The 22,503-nt window shown below is 42.2% G+C and overlaps 1 protein-coding gene across 1 annotated transcript in view; it reads right to left on the bottom strand.

The window, feature by feature from the left end:
* LOC109910887 (Down syndrome cell adhesion molecule-like) overlaps positions 1 to 22,503 on the bottom strand; it is a 490,591-nt gene that overhangs the window by 168,122 nt on the left and 299,966 nt on the right. Inside the window, exons 10-11 of the mRNA XM_048603034.1 lie at positions 12,131 to 12,250; positions 8,305 to 8,478 (exon numbers count right to left, since the gene is read on the bottom strand). Of these exons, the coding sequence (XP_048458991.1) occupies positions 8,305 to 8,478; positions 12,131 to 12,250 (294 nt within the window). The remainder of the gene's footprint in view (positions 1 to 8,304; positions 8,479 to 12,130; positions 12,251 to 22,503) is intronic.

Raw genomic sequence — 22,503 nt, 5'->3', positions numbered from 1 at the left:
GACCCTTCTTCTGAAGAAGGGTCCCGATCCGAAACGTTGGCTTTCCTGTTCCTCTGATGCTGCCTGGCCTGCTGTGTCCCTCTAGCTCCACACTGTGTTATCTTCGATTCCTACAACCAGCTGACTGAAAGTTGCCTCACCTAAAAACACATGTGAGGCAACTTCCAAAGACAGTAGCTCAATACTCATCCTACACCTTGGCTACAATTATGCATTCTTCCAAAATCCAACAAGGAAGCATAATTGGAGAAATACTTAAGATCATGAGATGGAGTAACAAATTCATTGATCATAGGCTCCCAGTGGAGAGGTGTACTGTAAAAAATGAGTCTTGCTGAGAAAAGAAGCTCTATTCTTGAACACATCAGAACATTTGAATAAATAAAGATGTGATGCAGGGGGGCAGGGGGAGGGGGGCAATGTTTTACGGTGCGTGAGAAAATGGCTGTTAAAGTACAAGGCAGAATAGGACATTGAAGTTATAAAGACTTTCAAACTGGCTCTCTCTGGGGGAATCAGAAATTGCAGAAAAAGACAAAACTGAGCTTGTTTTTTTTGTAAGAATGTGAAGGTAAGGCAGGTAATGAAAGTTCAGTTGTGGATCAGCCATATCTAAGTTAAGGTGGAACAGGCTACAGAGGCTGAATAGTCTACTCTTGTGTTCAAGCACTCAAAATGAATTTACCCAATCATTTCCAGACAGATGTAGTCACACAGAGTTTGTTAGAAAACAGTAATCAAGTACTTCTGATGACAACATGGGCTGACATAATATCATCTGGCAAGTTTTGATGTATATTTGGAGACTAATTTTCCTGGCTTTTGTAACCCAGGCAGTCAGCTCATAATGAGTAATAGTTAGAATGGTTAGAATAACAATGGTTAGAAATCAAACAGAATGATAAATCACCAAATGAGGCCATTTAATACATGTTCTTGTGTTGGTTCCTTGAAAGACCTATCCGCCTAATCCCACATCTCAATCTTCCTCCAAATAAATTGAAAATTCACAGGGCATTCAAAACTGGACTTGGCCTTTTCCCATATTGACAAATATCTACTAAAGCAATGGTCATTGAATGTTGCTTCAAATGAACATTTCATTCATTCCTGGGATGTCCGTGTCATCGACAAGGCCAGCGTTTATTGCTCATACTCAATTGCCCTTGATATGGTAGTGTCAGGCTGCCTTCATCAATATCTACAGTCTTTGGGTTGAAGGTACACCCGCAGTGTTGTTAGGGAGAGAGTTACAGGACTTTGACCCAGTGACACTGAAGGAAAGGTGATATATTTCCAAGTCAGGATGGTGCGTATGTATGGGAGGGGAACTTGCAGGTCATGGGGTTCCCATGCGTCTGCTTTCCGTCTCGTTCTAAATGGTAGAGGTCACAGACTTAGTCATTGGAGACAGAGGGTGGCAGTGGAGGGATGCTTTTCGGAATGGAGGGTTGTGACTAGTGGTGTTTCACAGGGATCAGTGCTGGGACCTCTGCTGTTCATGTCTACATAAAGGATTTGGAGGAACACATACATGATCTAATTAGCAACTTTGTGGACAATACAAAGATTGGTGGAGTTGTGGACTTTGAGGAGGATTGTCAGAGGACACAACATTATATCAATCAATTAGAGACATGGGCAGAAAAATGGCAGATGCAATTTAATCCAGACAAATGTGAGGTGATGCATTTTGGAAGGTCAGTACAGGCGGAAATTATACATTGAATGTCTGAACCCTTGGGAGTATTGATATGCAGAGGGATACGCAGGTCCACAGATCACTGAAGGCAGCAGTGCAGTTAGATAAGGTAGTAAAAAACGCTTATGGCATGCTAACTTTCATTGGAGCTGGCACTGACTATGAGGATAGACAAGTTATGCTGCAGCTTTACAGAACTTTAGTTAGGCCGCACTTGGAATATTGTATACAGTTCTGGTCACCACACTATCAGAAGGATGTGGATACTTTGGAGAGGGTACAGAAACGGTTTACCAGGATGTTACCTGGTATGGGGGATTTTAGCTATGAAGAAAGGTTGGATAGACAAGGTTTGTTTTCACTGAATGCAAGAGGTTGAGGGGCAACCTGATAGATGTTTATAAGATTGTGAATGGCATGGATATAGTGGGACATTTGAGGCTTTTTCCCAGGGTAGAGGGGTCAATTACTAGGGGACACAGGCTCACGGTGGGAGGTAGTAAATTTAAAAGAGATGTATGAGGCAAGTTTTTCACACAAAGGGTGGTGAGTGCCTGGAATGCATTGCCAGAGGAAATGGTGGAAGCAGACACAATAGCAGCTTTCAAGAAGCACCTGGACAAATACATGGGTAGGAAGGGAATAGAGGGATACAGCTCCTGTAAGTGAAAACAGTTTTAGTATGGAAGGGTAAAATGTGGCAGTGTCGGCTTGGAGGGCCATGGGGTTTGTTCCTCTGTTGTATTGTTCTTTGTTCTCTTATTTGTTCTTTGTTTGGAAGGTGATATCAAAAGAACTTCACTGAGTTACAGCAGTACATCTTGTGTACCAATGTTAAAGGGTGTGAATGTAGAAGGTGGTGAGTGGGATGTCAACAAAGTGTAATGTTTTGTACTGGATGGTGTCAAGCTTGTTGAGTGTTGTTGGAGCTGCACCCATCCAGGCAAGTGAGGAATATTCCATCACACTCCTAACTTGTACCTTGTGGATGATTGGCTTTGGGAGACAGGATTTTAGTTACTCACTGCAGAATTCCTAGCACTTGACTAGTTCTCGCTCCACAGTATTTATATGGTTGTTCCAACTCAGTTTATGGTTAATTGTGACCCTGAGGATACTGACAATGAAGAGATCAGATGCACTGGCTGTGTGATGGCTTTGCATTTTCTATTGTATGTCACTCCTGCTGTTTAGCATGCAAGTCATCCTGTGTTGTACTTTTACCAGGCGGACACTTCATTTTTAGGTGTGCCTGGTGCTGCTACTGGCATGACCTCTGGCACTCTTCATTGAACCACAGTTGATCTGCCAGCTTGATGGTAATGGTTGAGTGGAGGATATTCCAGGCCATGAGTTTACAGATTGCGAAGATTGAATATCATTTTGTTACCACTGATGGCCCACCATTCCTCATGAAAGCCCACTCTCGAGCTGCTAGATCTGTTCAAAGTCTATCCCATTTAGCATGGTAATTATGCAAAACAACACAACAGAAAGTATCCCCAATGTGAAGACGGGATTTATCTCCACAAGGACTATGTGGTGGTCACTTCTGCTGATACTGTGCAGTTTGTGACCGCATTGATGCGCTTTGCAACTTATATTTTTCAAATTTCCAGCAGTTCCTGCTTTACACAAAAAGGAAGGTCAAGTACTTATCTGGCAATTTCACCAACTCGAGATTTCGCAAAGCAATAAGAATCTTTATTGCTGTTGTATGTGGACAACAGGATAACGATGTTGGAATTGAATGTCACAACTATGATTCTACCGATTCCTGTTGTTTGGTTTTTAAAAGAAAAGTCTTAATACAAATCGGAACAGGAAGGCATATTTGTCAGTGCAAATTTCTCAGCAGGAAATTGGAGAGACATGCAGCTGAGGGAAGAATTTCTTTGATGTTTTTACAGCCCTTCTGGCCAGCCGACACAACCCTTAACCATTGGTGAGGGAAAGCTTGGGAATCTCAGACAATCCATCTTTCTACTGCGTTCACTACGACAGACAAATGGTAGAAAATCAGTACCACATCACCAGCGGCAGGAGGACTGAACAGCAGATGTTCCATTGTAAAAATGTAACAGCAGACGTTGTTGTTGTCACAAAACATGTTCCTAAATCATGACAGTAAGAAACTAGGTGCAGCAAACAACAATGCTCAAAAATTGAACATTTTCTGTCTGTATGTTTTGTTCTTATTCATTCATAGGATGTGGGTATCACTGGCTACACCAGCATTCATTACCCATTTCTAATTATCTATAGGGCAGTTAAGAATCAGCCACATTATTGTGAATCTGTAGGCCAGACCAAGTAACAATACGAGATTTCCTTCCCTACAGGATATTAGTGAATCAGATGGGTTTTTTTCAATAATTGACAGTGGTTACATGGATTAATAGTGCAGTGAAATACTACATACAATACAATATTTACATATTACTTGTAGAACGGGCTGTTTGGTATAATACAGAAATATATAACATTGTACATTACAATTCACTATGTAGCCTATTTGATGATCTTTTATCAAAGTGTTTTGAAGAGAAAAATATTGAAATGGGGAGTTTATCACTGGCATGGTATTTTGTATGCTATTGAAATATTGCAAACAATGAGCAATGCACACATTTGCTTCATATTGATCAAAAACAGAAGTTGCTGGAAAAGCTTAGCAGGTTCTGGCAGCATCTGTGAAGAACAAATCAGTGTTAATATTTCGGGTCCGATGACGCTTCCTCAGAACGTTAACTCTGACATTTTTCTCCACAGATGATGCCAGACCTGCTGAGCTTTTCCAGCAACTTTGTTTTTGTTCTTGATGTACAGCACCCGCAGTTCTTTCGGTTTTTATTTGCTTCGTATTGATGGTGGCTTCTATTGGTAGATCATCATCACCCCTCACTGTTGACCACACAAACGACCAATTTACCTTTATTTACGATTAGCAGAGAAAGCTGGTGTGAGTATAAAGTGAGGTTCAAAACACTGCTAGGGTTTGCCATTAGCATTCGTGAATGTAGGCAATTCTACACCATTGTCACAAATTTTTGATATCGGTCATTCAGCACCTTAGCTCGCAAGCAAAATGTTAGCAAAATTACATCTTTATTATGAACTGCATTTTGAACTATAGCATTCTCTACAGCTCTGTGATATTTTACATTTTCCCCACTCCCTCCTAGTCCCTCTGTAAATCTCTGCAGCTCCACAGTAAACATTGATTTAGCATTTCTGATCTGTATGAGCCACAGGGACTCAGCATGAAGGAACTTCTCTTGCTGGGAAAGCAAAGTGTGCTATAACTGCTCTGAAGCCTGCAGGGTCTTTCATTAGTTTCAAATAGAACCTAACTCACTGGGGAGGTCCCTGCTCTGCTTTGATAAGGGATGTTTCTCGTCATCATCTTATGTGCAGACAAAGTCTCTTTTATTGACAGTATTCTCTTTGCTGCTAAAATAATCCTCCAACCATTAACAAAATGCTTTGCCATAGCTGAAATTATTCAGTGGCTGTGTAGATATCCTTTTTTAATGTCGTATTTATGTACATATACATATTCTCAGTACCAAGGTCAGATATGTTTAAATGTACTTTTCATGCCCCATAAATTGGGGATAGATTACTGTGAATAATATTGGTTCATAAATTTCCCATGTAGGGAATTATGCTTTCTGAGGTTTCTTTTTTAAAACTGGAAGTGTTAATCCACAAAAAGAAGGCCCTGGCCAATATTTATCCCTCAACCAGCATCACTAAAAACAGATTAACTGGTCACTTATCTCACCGTTGCTTATGGCTTCTTGCTTTGTACAAATTATTACATATACAACTACAGCTCCTCTTTCAGAAATACCTCACTGATTGTAGAATATCCACAGGCATTGTCACTGATATTAGAAAATGGAGGCATTGTTATGTCATTGTCACCATCTTTGCCTATCTGCCATTCAATTTCTTGTGATTTTCTTCCCCTCCAAAACAAACTGTTAATAAGACAAGGCCACTATTATGAATCATGATCTCAATCATGATGTCCTTCTGTTAGTCACTGTAGCTCTGTGATGATTCATGGTCACACCTTCATGCCTCAGTATATCTCCCAAGTTCCTCAGTAAAACCAACAAATCGTTCTGAGGTGGCAAATACAAGCGAAGTTCATTCTTCTCATTCAAAATGAAAAGTCTCGCCATTAAACTATTAGAGAGGTAAATGGCAAATAAACATTATTATTGTTTGTTCTCCTATTACTGTGGGTGGCATCTTCTGTCCTTTAGAACTCAGGGGGGTGGGGGTGGTAGACTGAACAAGGCATGAGGTGTGATCAGGCTTTTTATGCTCTTCGTTGTTTTGATTTTGTTCGGTGAATTTACACTGTAAGGGTTAAATGGAGATCCTTATAGCAAAAGTGAGAAGACTTCAATGAATGAACCGTCTACAAGATGAATGCTATGAAGTTAGTGTCAGCAGGAATCTGTCAGCAATCTTGCACAAATAGAAGTTGATGTTTACAGAAACATTGTAGGGTGTTTGGGGTGAGGGGAAAGTGGGATGACAGACACTGGTAGGGATTGGGGAAAACAATCACATCTAGGATAAGATTAATTGTTCACTGACTGGGTGAAGGAGACATTTATGATATTAACCTGTGAATTAAAATGGACAATCTGTTTCTTACGTTTGTATGAAGTGAGATTGGAATTTGGATAATGAGATTTTTATAGTATAAAGGTATTCAATCGTTTTAAATTCTTCAGAGTTTTACTGGAATGATGCTCTCTCTGAACCAGTTGAATAACATGATCTTAAACCTGTACTCAATCTCCAGTGGTTGACTATTAGAATTGACAAAAGTGCACATAAAAAAATCATCAGTTTTTCCATCAGTAAGGAATAGGAAATTGATAATCACTCCAAAAAGCATGAGATAAAGAATCAAGTTTCACAAACGTAATTAAATCAAACTTTTTACGTATGAATATTTCTCTTAACCTGCTCAATAGTCTTAACAGAGAGCCTAACAAAGTGAAGGAACTGCAGTTATACATCCTAAATAGATGTGGACTCTTCATGACCAACAGTCTACTGATGTGGAGGTGCCAGTGTTGGACTGGGGTGGACAAGGTCAAAAATCACACAACACCAGGTCCAACAGGTTTATTTGAAAACACAAGTGGTTGGAGCCTCGCTCCTTCTTCAGGTGTTAGTCAGAGAGGTGGCATCAGACACAGAATTTATAAGTAAAACATCAAAGGGTCATGGAACTGATGCAAATGTATTTTTTGCTTATAAATTCTGTGTCTGATGCCAGCTCTCTGACTAACACCTGAAGAAGGAGTGAGGCTCTGAAAGCTTGTGTTTTCAAATAAACAGTCTGCTGACATCACCAATGACATTAGAGGCACTTTTACATTGAGTCCAGTTTGCGGGTCATGATTTCAGGGTCTCCCTGTCTTTTTCTTACAATCTGATAATCTCATACCAAAGTAGCACTTCCCATTTCATTCTCTTTGCATATAGTGCATATGTAGCAGTGCACTTCTTGAGTGCAACTGCCTTTACCTATTCACCGATGTCTATTTAATCTCCCTGAGTACTGACAGTCAACCTCTCCCAACCATAGTAAACCATTGCAAAGCACACACTTCATTTCTTTCCCTTGAAGAAAGGTGTTTGCTCCTGGATTTATGCCCAGGCTTCTGCAGCAAGAGATCTGGAGTTTGAAGGAGCTGCTATTTTCGTTTACAACTTATTTCAGTGTAAAATATTTTATCAAGAAACCAACAACAGTGTTTGTTTCTTTCAGAAACTGTGTGCGCGCGCACACAAACAACAGACTCACACACGAGTGCGCCCACACACGCATGCACGCGCGCACACACACACACACACACACACACAGGGAAAAATATGCACACAAACACGTACAGAGTCATATACATGCAGAGACATAGAGGGGGAGAGAGAGTGACATAAATACAATACAAGGGAACCACATGATGCACCTTCTAATTTTTTATTTTATTAATTAGAAAGTGCTTGTCTATAAGAGAGAGCACACTGCTCAGCGACCAATGAGCAAAGCGTGTAGATTTCAAACCCCAGCCCTTTGCCATCACTTGGACTGGTTATCATTCTGTTTTGAGGACAAAGCAAGACTCTTCCTTTGTTCCCTCTGACTCCAATATTATTTTTGAAGAGACCTTCCAGGGTTGGAAGGCAGCCAACGACATCAAAGACCCCTCCCATCCCAGTTATAATATCTTCCAACCTCTTCTGTCAGGCAGAAAACACCAAAGCTTAAGCACACATACTGACAGTTTCAAGAACAGCTTCTTCCTTGCTGTTCGTCAACTTCTGAATGGACCTCTCCAATTTCAAATCTAATGCTGAGCTTGCTTTTTGTACACCTTCTTGGCAGCCATAACTTTGTATTCCTCTGTTCAATCACCCTATTATCTTTGTGTGTTATGATCAGCCTGCACTGCATAAAAACAAAACTTTTTACTGTCTCTAGGTACATGTGACAATGATAAATCAAATCAAATCATGCCAACACTTAGTTTCACCTTAATACAGCAGGCAGTAAACTTATTACTTACTTTTGACTGTCAGATACATGGACTTGCTGACATCAGCTCCCACATCGTTGCTGACCTGGCAGAGGTAATACCCACTGTCTTCCTCGAGCACATGTTTAATTAGGAGAGACCCATTCACCAGTAGTTGGATGCGACCATTCAGGGCAATTGACTGAAACTGTGGGACACCTGCACCTACAGAGGGAATGGTGCAAAATTAAATGTCACTTTTCCTTAACCCCCTCCTTTGGCTGTACTCAGCAATCTGAACTTTAAATGTCAAATAAACAACAAACATTTTTACATGCCATCATACAGGATCAAAGAGGAGAAAATGGAAATAATTTCAATATATACTAAATCACTTCTAACAATGTGGGGTGGATATCTAGTTCACGATTCATATCTTTTAGAATGCAACTGACAATGTTAAGAATTAAAGTTTTAAGTATAAATAATGGTTCTACTTAGTTGAGAAATTGGCAAAACTAAGACCCACAAGAAAATGCAATTCAAACAACCTTGGAGTTTATTACATCAGTGTTGACTGAACTTGCCGAGTCCTAAAGGGCATAGATGCCTAACTGGGTGTGCAAAAGGTGAGGGCAAAGGAATCAACAAGAGGGAAAAACTAACTTGATCTCGTCGTCATCAATCTGACTTTCATAGAGGTATTGTTCGTGCCAGTATCAATAGAAGTGACCCCTGCACTGACCTTGTGGAAACAAAGTCCTGTCTCAACATTGAGGATGCTCTCCAATGTTCTTGTAGCACTACAGTTACTCTAAATGGGTCAGATGCCAAACAGATCTAGCAACTCAAGACTGGGCTTCCATGAGGTGCCAGACGCCACCAGCAGCAGCCAAATTGTACTGCAATTCAATCTACAACCTCATGGCCCGACATATTCATCAGTCTATCATTACCATCGAATAAGTAGATCAGCTGTGGTTCACTGAAGAGTATCAGAGGCCATAATAGGGACACCGAAAAATGAAGTGTCAACCTGATCAAGCCACAACCCAGGACAACTTGAATGCCAAACAGCATAAGCAGCAGTGATGAACAGGACTAAACAATTCCACAACTGAAAGATCAAATCTAAGCTCTGCAGACCTGCTACATCCAGTTCTGAATGATGGCGAGTAACTAAACAACTTAAGGATGAGGAAGCTCCACGAATATCCCCAACCTCAACAATGGGGGAGCCAAAAGCATCAGGGCAAAATATAAGTTTTGCAGCATTTGCAAGAAGCTTCAGCCAGAAGTGCTGAATGAATGATCCATCTTGGCATCTTCCTCTGGAGGCTCTTAGCATGACAGATGACGGTTTTTATCCAATTTGATTCACTCCACTTGATATAAAGAAATGATTGGAAGCACTGCATGCTGCAAAGGCTATGGGCCCTGACAACATTAAGGCAATGATACTGAAGACTTGTGCTGCAGAACTTGCTGCACCTCTAGCCAAGCTGTTCCAGGAGAGTTACAACACTAGTATCTATCTGACAATGTGGAAATTGCTCAAGTAAGTCCCATACACTAAAAGCAGGACAACCTAGCCAATTACTGTCCCATTAGGCTGCTCTTACTTGTAAGTAAAGTGATGGAAGAGGTCATCAATTGTGCTATCAAGCAGCACTTGCTTCAGGAGAAGCTGTGGCATAATGGTAATGTCACTTCACCAGTAATCCAGAACTTCAGGCTAATTTTCAGGGAACATGAATTCAAATCCTGCCATAGAATTAATAAAATATCTAGAACTAAGAAGTTAATCCAATGCAATGACACAACCACTGCTGAATGTTGTTAAGAACCCATATGGTTCACTAATGCCCTTTAGGGAAGGAAATCTGCCATCCTTACCTGGTCTGGCTGAGATGTGGTTGACTCTTAACTGCCCTCTGGGGAATTAGGGATGGGCAATATGTGCTGGCCGAGCCAGCGACACATATCCCATGAATAATTAAAAAAATTAGCGGCTCACTGACACTCAGGTTTGGGTTCCACCAGGACGACTCAGCTCATAACCTGATTACAGTCTTAGGCCAAACATGGATAAATAAGCTATACTCCATAAGTGAGATAATAATGACTGCTCTTCATATCAAGGCTGTAGTTGACCGAGTGTGGCACTAACTAGCAAAATTAGGGACAATGGTAATTAAGTAGAAGACTCTCCACCATGAACAAAGGAAGGTGGTCATGGTTGTGGGAGGTCATTACAGCTCCAGGACAATTCTCCAGCAGGTTCCTCAGGGCATTTTCTTAGGGCCCAACAATCTGCTGCTGCTTCATCTTTCCATTCATACACACCTTTCCTCCATCATAAGTTCAGATGTGGGCGTGTTTGCTGATGATTGTCCAATGTTCTGCACCATTTGTAACTACTCACATACTGATGGAATTCATGTTGAAATGCAACACCCTAGACAATATCCAGGTTTGGGCTGATAAGTAGGAACATTCATACCATACAAATGCCAGGCAATGGCCATCTCTAACAGGAGAGAATCTAATCATCGCCCCTTAACTTTCAATGGCACCTACCGTCATTGAATACCCCAATATCAACATCTAGGTGGAGGTAATGGATTTACTGTTCTCAGGAAACTGCACTGGACTGGCAATATAAATACTGTGGCAACAAGAGCAGGTCAGAGGTTAGGAATTCTGCATTGAGTAACTCACCTCCTGACTCCCAAAGCTGTCCAAGGCACAAGTTAGGAATGTGATGGAATACTCCCCAGTTCCTGGATGAGTGCATCTCCAAAACACTTAAGAAGTTTGACAATATGCAAGACAAAGCAGTCTATTGATTGGTACCTCATCCACAGATATTCACTCCCTCTGCCATCCATATTCAGTAGCTGCAGCACGTACCAGCTACAAGATGCATTGCAGAAATTCACCATGGGTCTTTAGACAGCACCTTCCAAACCCAACAACCGCTACCATCTAGAATGACAAGGGCAGCAGATACATGGTAACACCACCACCTGCAGGTTCTCCTCCAAGCCATTCCTTCACTGTCACTGAGTCAAAATCTTGAACTCACTCCCTAACAGCATTGTGGATACCCTCAAACCAAATGGGCTGCAGTGGTTCAAGAAGACAGCTCACCAGCAGTTCACCAGGGCAACTAGGGGCAGGTAATAAATGCTGGTCTAGCCAGTGAAACTCACATCTCATGAATAAATTTAAAAAATGAATGCTGGTCTTCCTTAAACAATTCCATCTTCATTCCCCACCTGAGTATCTATTCCAAAAACTGTTTAATCCTTGTATCACATTGCAAAAACAATGTCAGGTAAATCTACCTGCACTCCGCCCCAATAACAAATCTCAGCCTTAAGTTCCTGCAACATGTGGCCATTCTTCAATTGCCAACTTGACGGTGCTGTGGGCTTTCTGAATAACATTGTTAACTCAATGCCAAATGGGGACAAATTGCTGCTGAGGCCAAGCTGCCAGCACAAAGACTGAGATTGTCCAGAGTCAAATGAAGGGTTATGGACCTGCCATGTTAACTCTGTTTCTCTTTCTCCACAGATGTTGCTTGTCCTGCTGAGAATCTCTAGTGGTCTCTGCTTTTATTATTGGAGACAGCCCAAACTCACTTTACAGAAGAAGTCAATGGAGGGGACTTCCATCCTATTATTTCAGGCTGACCACAAATCCGGCTCAGAAACAAAATAATTCAATGGACATGCCAGTCCTGCCTTTAGTATTTTACTGTCAAACATAAATATAAATTAATATAACAGAAACATAACAGTTAATGCTTCCACTGACAGCATCTAAACAATTGGGATGTTTAGCTTTGAATCTGTGTTCAAAATGATACCTTTGGAGTACTTCCATACGATTGTTGGGACAGGATAACCTTCCGCAGAACAGTTCAGTATGACAGATTTCCCATAAATACCATCCTGGTCAGCGGGTTGCACCACAAATCGAGGAGGAACTGAAAGAAATACACATCATAAATAGTGATTAAAATCAAACTGAAATCCACCAAATGGAAATTCGCATTGGGGTCTCTTTGTTCTAGGATATTATTTCAGGTGAGGACACATTTCCTTCAGCAGTGTTACCTCATAGCTACTTCACCCAAATGGTCCTTGCATATTCTCCAAAAGGAAGCATTAGCAACAACACAAACAGGGAACTGGTGCCCATAATCAAATCTGATCCTATGCATACTTAAGCAGACACAAACATCATAGAGAGCAAGAGGAGCAGGAATCCCAACAGTTTTCCTCTTCAATGCACGAAGTCACTCAGACCATCAGAGTAAGACCCTATTTGAAGATATAAATTTCTAAATTAGCACAGGGACGGTAAGAATTTATAGGCGCAGGAGAGAGGGAGCTGAATTGTGAGTAAGGATGAAATTTCTACTTTCAATTAAATTCCATTTTATAGTTAATAGTAGGTTAAAGTAAGTAAAGTAACTCAAACTTTTAAGTTTAAGGTATGGCAATCGGCCAAGCAGAATATCCGCCCTGTGGTAAGTCGTGGACACTTCACTTGACACAGAGCAGCCCATGTGTATGTGGCTGCATTAGCTTGAGCTCTGGGATTCAAAGCTCATGTAGCAGCGAGAGTGAATGAGATGCACCTATGAGGCAGGGACCTCCACGGATAGCACATTCAGAGAGGTCAGCACACTGTAAGTTAGAGGAAAACAGGCAGATGGAGAATTGATAACTGCTAGGCAGTCCACAAAAAACTGGTAGGTAGTGCGAGGCCAGAGGTACCGCTCACTCGTACAGCAACAACCAAATTCTGGCACCACAGGAGACCCAGATGCACAGGAGAGGCATCTGAAGAATGGAAGGGTATACAGATCCAGGATTCTTTATTTCGGAGACCAGACAGGCATTTCTGTGTCTTGTGACTCCAGAATTGTCTGTACTGTTCCTGGTGCTGAATGCCTTAGAACAGCTGCAGGGCATTCTTATGGGTAAGGTGAACAGTCTGAGGTAATAGTCAACCTTGGTACTAACAAATTTGCTGGGAAGGTGGATATGGTCCTGCAATTAAAATTTAGGAAGCTAGAACATAGAACATAGAACATAGAACATTACAGCGCAGTACAGGCCCTTCGGCCCTCGATGTTGCGCCGACCTGTGAAACCAATCTGAAGCCCATCTAACCTAAACTATTCCATTATCATCCATACGTTTATCCAAGGACCATTTAAATGCCCTTAAAGTTGGCGAGTCTACTACTTTCGCAGGCAGGGCATTCCACGCCCTTACTACTCTCTGAGTAAAGAACCTACCTCTGACATCTGTCCTATATCTATCACCCCTCAATTTAAAGCTATGTCCCCTCGTGCTAGCCATCACCATCCGAGGAAAAAGGCTCCCACTGTCCACCCTATCATCCTCTGATCATCTTGTATGTCTCTATTAAGTCACCACTTAACCTTCTTCTCTCTAACGAAAACAGCCTCAAGTCCCTCAGCCTGTCCTCATAAGACCTTCCCTCCATACCAGGCAACATCCTGGTAAATCTCCTCTGCACCCTTTCCAATGCTTCCACATCCTTCCTATAATGCGGCGACCAGGACTGTACGCAATACTCCAAGTGCGGCCGCACCAGAGTTTTATACAGCTCCAACATGACCTCATGGCTCCAAAACTCAATCCCTCTACCAATAGAACCTAACACACCGTACGCCTTCTTAACAACGCTATCAACCTGGGTGGCAACTTTTAGTGATCTATGCACATGGACACCAAGATCTCTCTGCTCATCCACACTACCAAGAATCTTACCATTAGCCCAGTACTCTGTATTCCTGTTACTCCTTCCAAAGTGAATCACCTCACACTTTTCCGCACTAAACTCCATTTGCCACCCCTCAGCCCAGCTCTGCAGCTTATCTATGTCCCTCTGTAACCTGCAACATCCTTCTGCACTATCCACAACCCCATCGACTTTGGTGTCTTCCGCAAATTTACTAACCCATCCTTCTACGCCCTCATCCAGGTCATTTATAAAAATGACAAACAGCAGTGGCCCCAAAACAGATCCTTGAGGTACACCACTAGTAACTGAACTCCAGGATGAACATTTCCCATCAACCACCACCCTCTGTCTTCTTACAGCTAGCCAATTTCTGATCCAAACCGCTAAATCACCCTCAATCCCATGCCTCCGTATTTTCTGCAATAGCCTACCATGGGGAACCTTATCAAACGCTTTACTGAAATCCATATACACCACATCAACCGCTTTGCCCTCATCCACCTGTTTGGTCACCTTCTCAAAGAACTCAATAAGGTTTGTGAGGCACGACCTACCCTTCATAAAACCATGTTGACTATCCCTAATCAAATTATTCCTTTCTAGATGATTATAAATCCTATCTCTTATAATCCTTTCCAACACTTTACTCACAACCGAAGTAAGGCTCACTGGTCTATAATTACCAGGGTTGTCTCTACTCCCCTTCTTGAACAAGGGGATAACATTTGCTAGTCTCCAGTCTTCTGGCACTATTCCTGAAGACAATGACGACATAAAGATCAAAGCCAAAGGCTCTGCAATCTCCTCTCTAGCTTCCCAGAGAATCCTAGGATAAATCCCATCCAGCCCAGGGGACTTATCTATTTTCACACCTTCCAGAATTGCTAACACCTCCTCCTTATGAACCTCAATCCCATCTAGTCTAATAGCCTGTATCTCAGTATTCTCCTCAACAACATTGTCTTTTTCCTGTGTGAATACTGACGAAAAATGTTCATTTAGCGCCTCTCCTATCTCTTCGGATTCCACGCACAACTTCCCACTACTGTCCTTGACTGGCCCTAATCTTACTCTAGTCATTCTGTTATTCCTGACATACCTATAGAAAGCTTTAGGGTTTTCCTTGATCCTACCTGCTAAAGACTTCTCATGTCCCCTCCTGGCTCTTCTTAGCTCTCTCTTTAGGTCCTTCCTGGCTAACTTGTAACTCTCAAGTACCCTGACTGAGCCTTCACGCCTCATCTCTACGAGGTAGAAAATTACCAAGCAACACCTCTAAAATCGTAATCTCCTGATTGCTCCCAGTGCCACATGCAATTAAGCACAGAAATAAAAAGATAAGGCAGTTGAATACGTGGTTGGAAAGAATACATGCAGGAAGAAGGGCTTTAGATTCCTGGGACACTGGGACTGACTGTGGGGGATATGCTACCAGTACAAGCCGAATGAGAGCTGTTTAACAAGTGCTATAGGGGAGTGTTTAAAGTAATTAAGCAGAGGTGTGGGAGCCAGGAGAGAGCATTAAGAAGTATTGCCAGCATGCTGGGAAAGACAGATAGCACTGAAGTCGGAGTAAGGGAGAAAGCAATGAAGTGAACTCAACTGCATGTATATGCAAGTACTGAGTAGATATTTTTTAGACAACCTGTTCAGATATGTTATGGCACACCTCTGAAGCAGGTGGGACTTCACCCTAGGTTGTTTGGGTCAAAGGTAGGAACAATCCCACTCCCACTGTACCACAACAGCCTCAATGCATATAACATTGGGGAATTCACCACATGGGAATATAGCACCACGATGATGACAGAGACTGTATTTGAAGGAAGAGCAGATATAGAAGATAAAAACTCCTGGTTACAAGGTATTCAGAAAAGATGAGGAGGGGTGATTTTATTGGTTTTGGAGAATATCACTGTACTGGACAAGGTGTTTGTTTCAGAGGGTTAGAGGACAGAATTGGCATCGCTAGAGCTAAGCAGTAAACATGTGCAGTTACATTGTTTAGTGTAATTGATAGACTACCAACTCGTGGGAAGGATCCGCAGGAATAAATAGTAAGGGAAATTACAGAACTCTATAAGGGGGCATGAGAAAACCTTGGCAGATAGAATCAAGGAAAACTCCAAGGCTTTTTACACGTATGTGCAGAACAAGAGATGACCAGAGAAAGGGTAGGGCCGATCAAGGATTGTAAAGGGAATTTGTGCACAGAGCCGAAAGAGATAGGAGAGGTCCTTAATGAATACATTTCTTCAGTATTCACAACTGAGAGGGACCTAGTTGTAGAGGAGGACATTGTGAAACAGGCAGGTAGGCTAGAGGAGGTTGATGTTAGTAAAGAAGATGTGCTAGGAATTCTGAGGAAGTTGAAGATAGATAAGTTCCCCGGGCCTGATGGGATTTATCCAAGGATTCTATGGGAAGGGAGGGACGAGATCGCAGGGCCTTTGCCGATGATCTTTTCGTCCTCACTGTCCACGGGTATAGTGCCGGAAGATTGGAAAGAGGCAAACGTCATTCCCTTGTTCAAAAAAGGGAACAGGGATAACCCCGGAAATTACAGACCAGTTAGTCTTACGTCAGTGGTGGGCAAATTATTGGAAAGGGCTCTGAGACACAGGATTTATGACCATTTGGAAAGGCACAGTTTGATTCGTGATAGCATGGATTTGTGAGGGATAGATCATGCCTCACAAACCTTATTGAATTCTTTGAAGAGGTGACCAAACACGTGGATGAAGGTAGAGCAGTGGATGTGGTATACATAGAGTTAAGTAAGGCGTTTGATAAAGTTCCCCACGGTAGGCTCATGCAGAAGATAAGGAGGCATGGGATAGGGGGAAATGTGGCAGATTGGATTCAGAATTGGCTGATCCTTAGAAGGCAAAGGGTGGTAGTGGACGGAAAATATTCAACATGGTGCTCAGTTACGAATGGTGTACCACAAGGACCTGTTCTGGGTCCTCTTCTATTTGTGATTTTTGTAAATGATTTGGATGAAGGTGTGGAAGGGTGGATTAGCAAGTTCGCGGATTATACGAAGGTGGGTCACGTTGTGGACAGTGCGGAGGGCTGTTCTAGGTTACAAAGGGACATTGATAGAATGCAGAGCTGGGCTGAGAAGTGGCAGATGGAGTTTAACCCTGAAAAGCGTGAGGTGATTCATTTTGGAAGGACAAACTTGAAAGCAGAATACAGGGTTAAGGGAAAGATTCTTCGCAGTGTGGAGGAGCAGAGGGATCTTGGGGTTCATGTTCACAGTTCCCTGAGAGCTGCCACCTAGGTGGATAGAGTTGTTAAGAAGGCGTATGGTGTGTTAGCTTTCATTAATAGAGGGATTGAGTTCAAGAGCCGTGAAGTTATGCTCCAGCTATACAAAACCCTGGTTCGGCCACATCTGGAGTATTGTGTCCAGTTCTGGTCGCCTCATTACAGGAAAGATGTGGAAGCATTGGAAAAGGTGCAGAGGAGATTTACCAGGATGTTGCCTGGAATGGAGGGAAGGTCTTACGAGGAAAGGTTGAGAGAGCTAGGGCTTTTCTCTTTAGAACGACAAAGGATGAGAGATGACTTGATCGAGGTGTACAAAATGATTGGAGGTATAGATAGAGTAGACAGCCAGAGACTTTTTCCTAGGGTGGAGGTAGCTTTTATGAGGGGACATAGTTTTAAAGTGAAAGGAGGTAGATATCGGGGAGACGTCAGAGGTAGGTTCTTTACTCAGAGAGTGGTAGGGACGTGGAATGCATTGCCGGAGAGGGTAGTGGAGTCGGCCTCATTAGGGGCATTTAAGCGGCAATTAGATAGGCATATGGATGATAGTATAACGTAGGGGTGGAGGTTAGATAGACCTTAGGTTTCGGGTAAAAGATCGGCACAACATCGTGGGCCGAAGGGCCTGTACTGTTCTATGTTCTATGTATTTATAAACAGCATAGAGCAGTTATAATAGAGAACTTTAACAACCTGTATATAGCACTGGTGTGAAGGACAGCAAAGGGAATGTTTTTCTAGATTGTGTTCAGGAGAATTTCCTACAGCAGTCTGTGTCCAGTCCAACAAGAAAGGAGGCACTGCTGGACCACAACTTCAGAATGAGATGGGACAAGTAGATCAAGTGACAGTGGGGGAACATTTGGGACACAATGATTGGAAGGTTCAGGATGGTGGTGGAGAAATAATTGGTCAATCCAGAGTAAGAACAATAAGCTGTCAGAGAGCAGGCTTCAACGGGGCAAGATTGGACCTGGGCTGGACAGACTGGAAAGAAGGGTTGGTTGGACAAACAGCAGCTGGTCTGCTTTCAAAGCAGTGATGTTTCAGACATTGTCAAAGTATTTTCCCTCAAAAGGGCATGGTAGAGACAGACAAAACTAGAGTTCCCTGGGTGACAAAGGAAATAGAAATTAAGGTAAAGAAGAAAAAAGTGTATGTTTGATAGGTGTCGGGTACTAAATGTAACTGAGAAGAAAGCTGAACACAGAAGGTTCGGGAAGAAATGAAAAGCTGATAAGAGAAGCAAAGAGACATTATTAAAAAAGACTGGAGGCAAAATCTAAAGTCTTCTATAAGCACATCAATAGTAAAAGGGTGGCAATATAAGACTGATTGGGGATTTGTGCGTAGAATCAAGAGACATGGCTGACATGTTATATAAATACTTTGTATCTGTCTTCACCTATGAGGCAGGCCAGTCCTTGGAGACAGAGGAGAAAATTTTGGTCATTAGAAGGGTTTAAAATTCATAAAGGGGAGGTATTGGATAAGCTGTCAGTACTTAAAATTAATAAGGCATTGAAATACATCCAAGGATATTGAAAGAAGTGAGGTTGGGATTGGCAGAAGCATTGGCAATAATCTCTTGGCCTTCTCTGGTTTGAGGAATGGTGCCTGAGGGCTGGAGAATTGCAAACATCACATGCTTGTTCGAAAAAGTTTTGTCAAGATACGTCCAGCCATTACAGATCAGTTATTCTAAATTTGGTGGTGGGGAAATTTCTTGAAACAATTATAATTAATAGTAACATGGAAACATCTTGGTTGATTCAACAGAATTAGCCTGGATTCAATAATGGAAATTTGTTTAACAAACATGCTGGAGTTTTTTCAAGTGGTAACAGATAGGGTTGATGAGGGTGAAGGTTGTTCATGTGCATTATCAAAGTATTTTCCCTCAAGAGGGCAAAGTAGGACAGACAAAACTAGAGTTCCCACAGATTTCCAGATGATATTTGATATGCTACCGCACAGAAGACATCAGGAAAAATACAGGTCGTTGAACAAAAGGGGAAGTAGCAACGTGGATATAAAATTGGCTGAATGATAGGAAGTAGGGAGTAACGGTTAATGGATTTTTTTCAGGCTCAACCAAGTTTTGTTGTGGAGTTCCCTCAGGGTTGTTTTTGAGGTCCTTGCTTTTTCTGATATACACAAATGATCTGGATCTTGGTGTGCTGGGGACAATTTCAAAGTTTGTGGATGACACAAAACCTGGGAGAATTGTAAATTGTGAGGAGGACAGTGGAAAATTTCAAAAAGATCTTGATTAATTGGACAGTGGTTGTTTAGGCACCAGGTGAAGTTCAATGCAGAGAAGAGTGAAGTGATGCAAAGAACGTGAAGGAAGCAGCATAAAACAAACAGTATTATTCTGAAAGTGTGTAGGAGCACAGAGACCAAGTATACATGTAAACAAGACATTAAAGGTGGCAGGAGAGGTAGCGGGAGCTTTTAATAAACACATTATCATAAAATCCCAACAGTGTGGAAACAGGCCCTTCAGCCCAACAAGTCCATGTTGATTCTCAGAGTATCCCACCCCCCTAAGCACTATGGGCAATTTAGCATGACCAATCCACCCAGCCTGCACATCTTTGGGCTGTGGGAGGAAACTAGAGCACCCAAAGGAAACCCACACAGACACAGGGAGAACGTGCAAACTCCACACAGACCTGAGGGTGGAATTGAACCTGCATCCTTGGTGCTGTGAGGCAGCAGTGCTAACCACTGAGCCACTTTGCCACCCCTTAGTATAGTCTAGACTTCAATAATAGTGGCATAGAGTACAAGAGCAGGGAGGTTATGTTTAACTTGTATAATATTAGACCTCAGCCATAACATTGTGTACACTTCTAGGCACCACAGTTTAGGAAGGATGCAAACACTCTGGAGAGAATGCAGAAAAGATTGATGAGAATAGTTCCAGGAATGAGAAACTTTAGTTATGAAGATGGTTTGGAGAGGCTTGGATTTTTTTCCTTGGAGAGGAGAAGATTGAGAGGAAATTTGGTAGATTTCAAAACCATGACAGTTCTGGAATAGATAGAGAGAAACTGTTTCCACTCATAAAAAAGGATCAAGGGGCAAATTTTTAAAGTGTTTTGCAAAATAAACAAATGCACGATGAGAAAAACTTCTCACACGAGTAGTTAGAGTATGGAATGCCTGGAGGTGCAGTTGAGGCAAATTCAACGGAGGCATTGGATGTTTGCTTTTAAACAGAACAACATGGAGGATTATTTTGAAAAGGCAAGAGATTGGCATGATGTCAAAATGCTCAGAGAGCTAGCGCAGACACAATGGGACCACCTTCTGCATTGTAACAATCCTACAACCCTATGATCATTGCCAAGACTGAAGTCAGCTGCTTGTTTGGGAAGACCCAAAATTGACAGATTAGACTCATAGAACAGAAAAGGAGACTATGAATCTGCATCACTGATAATGAGAGATCCTGAGTCCAAGTGAATTTCAATTAATAATGTAGCTGCTATGCTAACAATTGGTAATTGATGGTTGAAATGGTCAAGTGGTCGATATGGTGAATATGGACTGCCAAATATGCTTGAAAAAGTGCCACATAATATGTTGGCCTCCAAATTTGAATTCTTGTTTCAAAAAAGAGGTACGAAGTTGGTTGAGTTACATGGAAGAGTTCAATCCCTGACTTTTCCGGATCTGTATTAAGGGCCTAGACTTGGGTGCATGGTGATCAATTTCAAAGCTTGCAGATGACATGAAACTCAGAAACATTGCGAACTGTCAGGAAAATTATAAGAGATTTCAGAAGGACATGGAGAAATGGACCAGTGGTGGCAGATTACATTTAATTCAGCAATCTATGAAGTGGCACACTTTCGAAGGCAGGAGGTGGGGTAATTTAAACTGAAGGTGCAGGATTTTACCATCTGCTGCCTATAAGTTTTCAGGCTGTTTTTTGCAAGGGGGAGGGGTATATAAAATATGGTCTTCTCACTGCTCTTCTGCCTGCCTCAATCTCTGTGTGATTGAATGCTAACATGAGCAAGCTAACCAGCCTGCCCTTCCCTGAATTGAGGCCATTTATGGGATATATTAATGATGACTGAAGGATCCTGCTATGTGGCGGAGTGGTATCATGTGGGAGGAGTTCAGCTGCTCTGGGTAGGAGGAGAGCATGTAAGGTCAGCCCTCAGGGTATGCAGAGGATGGGGGGAGGTGAGAGAGAGAGAGGGGGATGTGCGCCTCCAACAACAGGTTTCTTTCAACCTGATAAGGTAGTCCCCTTCCCATGGACGTTCCCTTTTGGTGGCCTCTCCACACATACCCCCATCCCGACATTGGCCAGCCCACACCACACCCCCACCCCTTGGCTTCACATCCCCTCCCCAGCCTATGAAACTTATATTTGCCTGCTAGTGTGCAATCCCTGGGCCTGGAGACCTGGGCTGTTGTCACTAACTCTCTGAGATAGCACCTATTGCTGTGGAATGAGGGACAGAAGTGCTGTCTGCAGTCAACAAGCACAATACGGGACATATTGGAGGGGCAAAGAAACTACCTTGAAAATCCTGCCTAAGGACATAATTCGGAGGGTGCAGGGCTCAGAGAGACCTGGAAATTTACACAAGCACAAACTGTTGGAAATGGCAGGGCTAGTTGGGAAAGCAGTTAATCAGGCATGCATAATAACAGTAAGAGAGCTATGATGAAACTACAAAGCACTGTTCAGCTTCAATTGAGAAGATGCTTTCACTACTGGGGGAGCCTTGAACTAGGGAACATAGTTACAGAACATGAGGACACTCATTGAAAACTGAGCTGCAAAGGAATTTCTTACCTGAGAAGGTAGTGAGTGTTTGGAATTCACCAGAGGTATGGAGGCTAGGTCACTGAAAGGAATTAAAGAGGAGGTGGATAGATTTTTGAACGATCAGGGAGTATTTATGTTGACATGACACAAAATAGTAGTCAAGTCTTGGGGAAGATCAGCCAATGATTTTGTTGAATGGTGAGGCAGGCTTGAGGGGTTGAGAAGCCTACTCCTGCTCCTATTTCTTACGTTCTTACATTTTGCATTTAGTTTGGGTAAATTAAGAGCATTGGTCTTCTGACTTAAGGAAGGATGTTAATAATTTGGGAGCTGTTCAGCAAATATTTACTAAACTCTTATCTGGCATGGGCAGGACACCCTGA

Source organism: Rhincodon typus, chromosome 11 (assembly GCF_021869965.1).
Source record: "Rhincodon typus isolate 14 chromosome 11, sRhiTyp1.1, whole genome shotgun sequence".
NCBI lineage: Eukaryota > Metazoa > Chordata > Chondrichthyes > Orectolobiformes > Rhincodontidae > Rhincodon > Rhincodon typus.
Note: the sequence above shows the minus strand (reverse complement) of the source record. Positions and strands in the feature narration are given on the sequence as shown.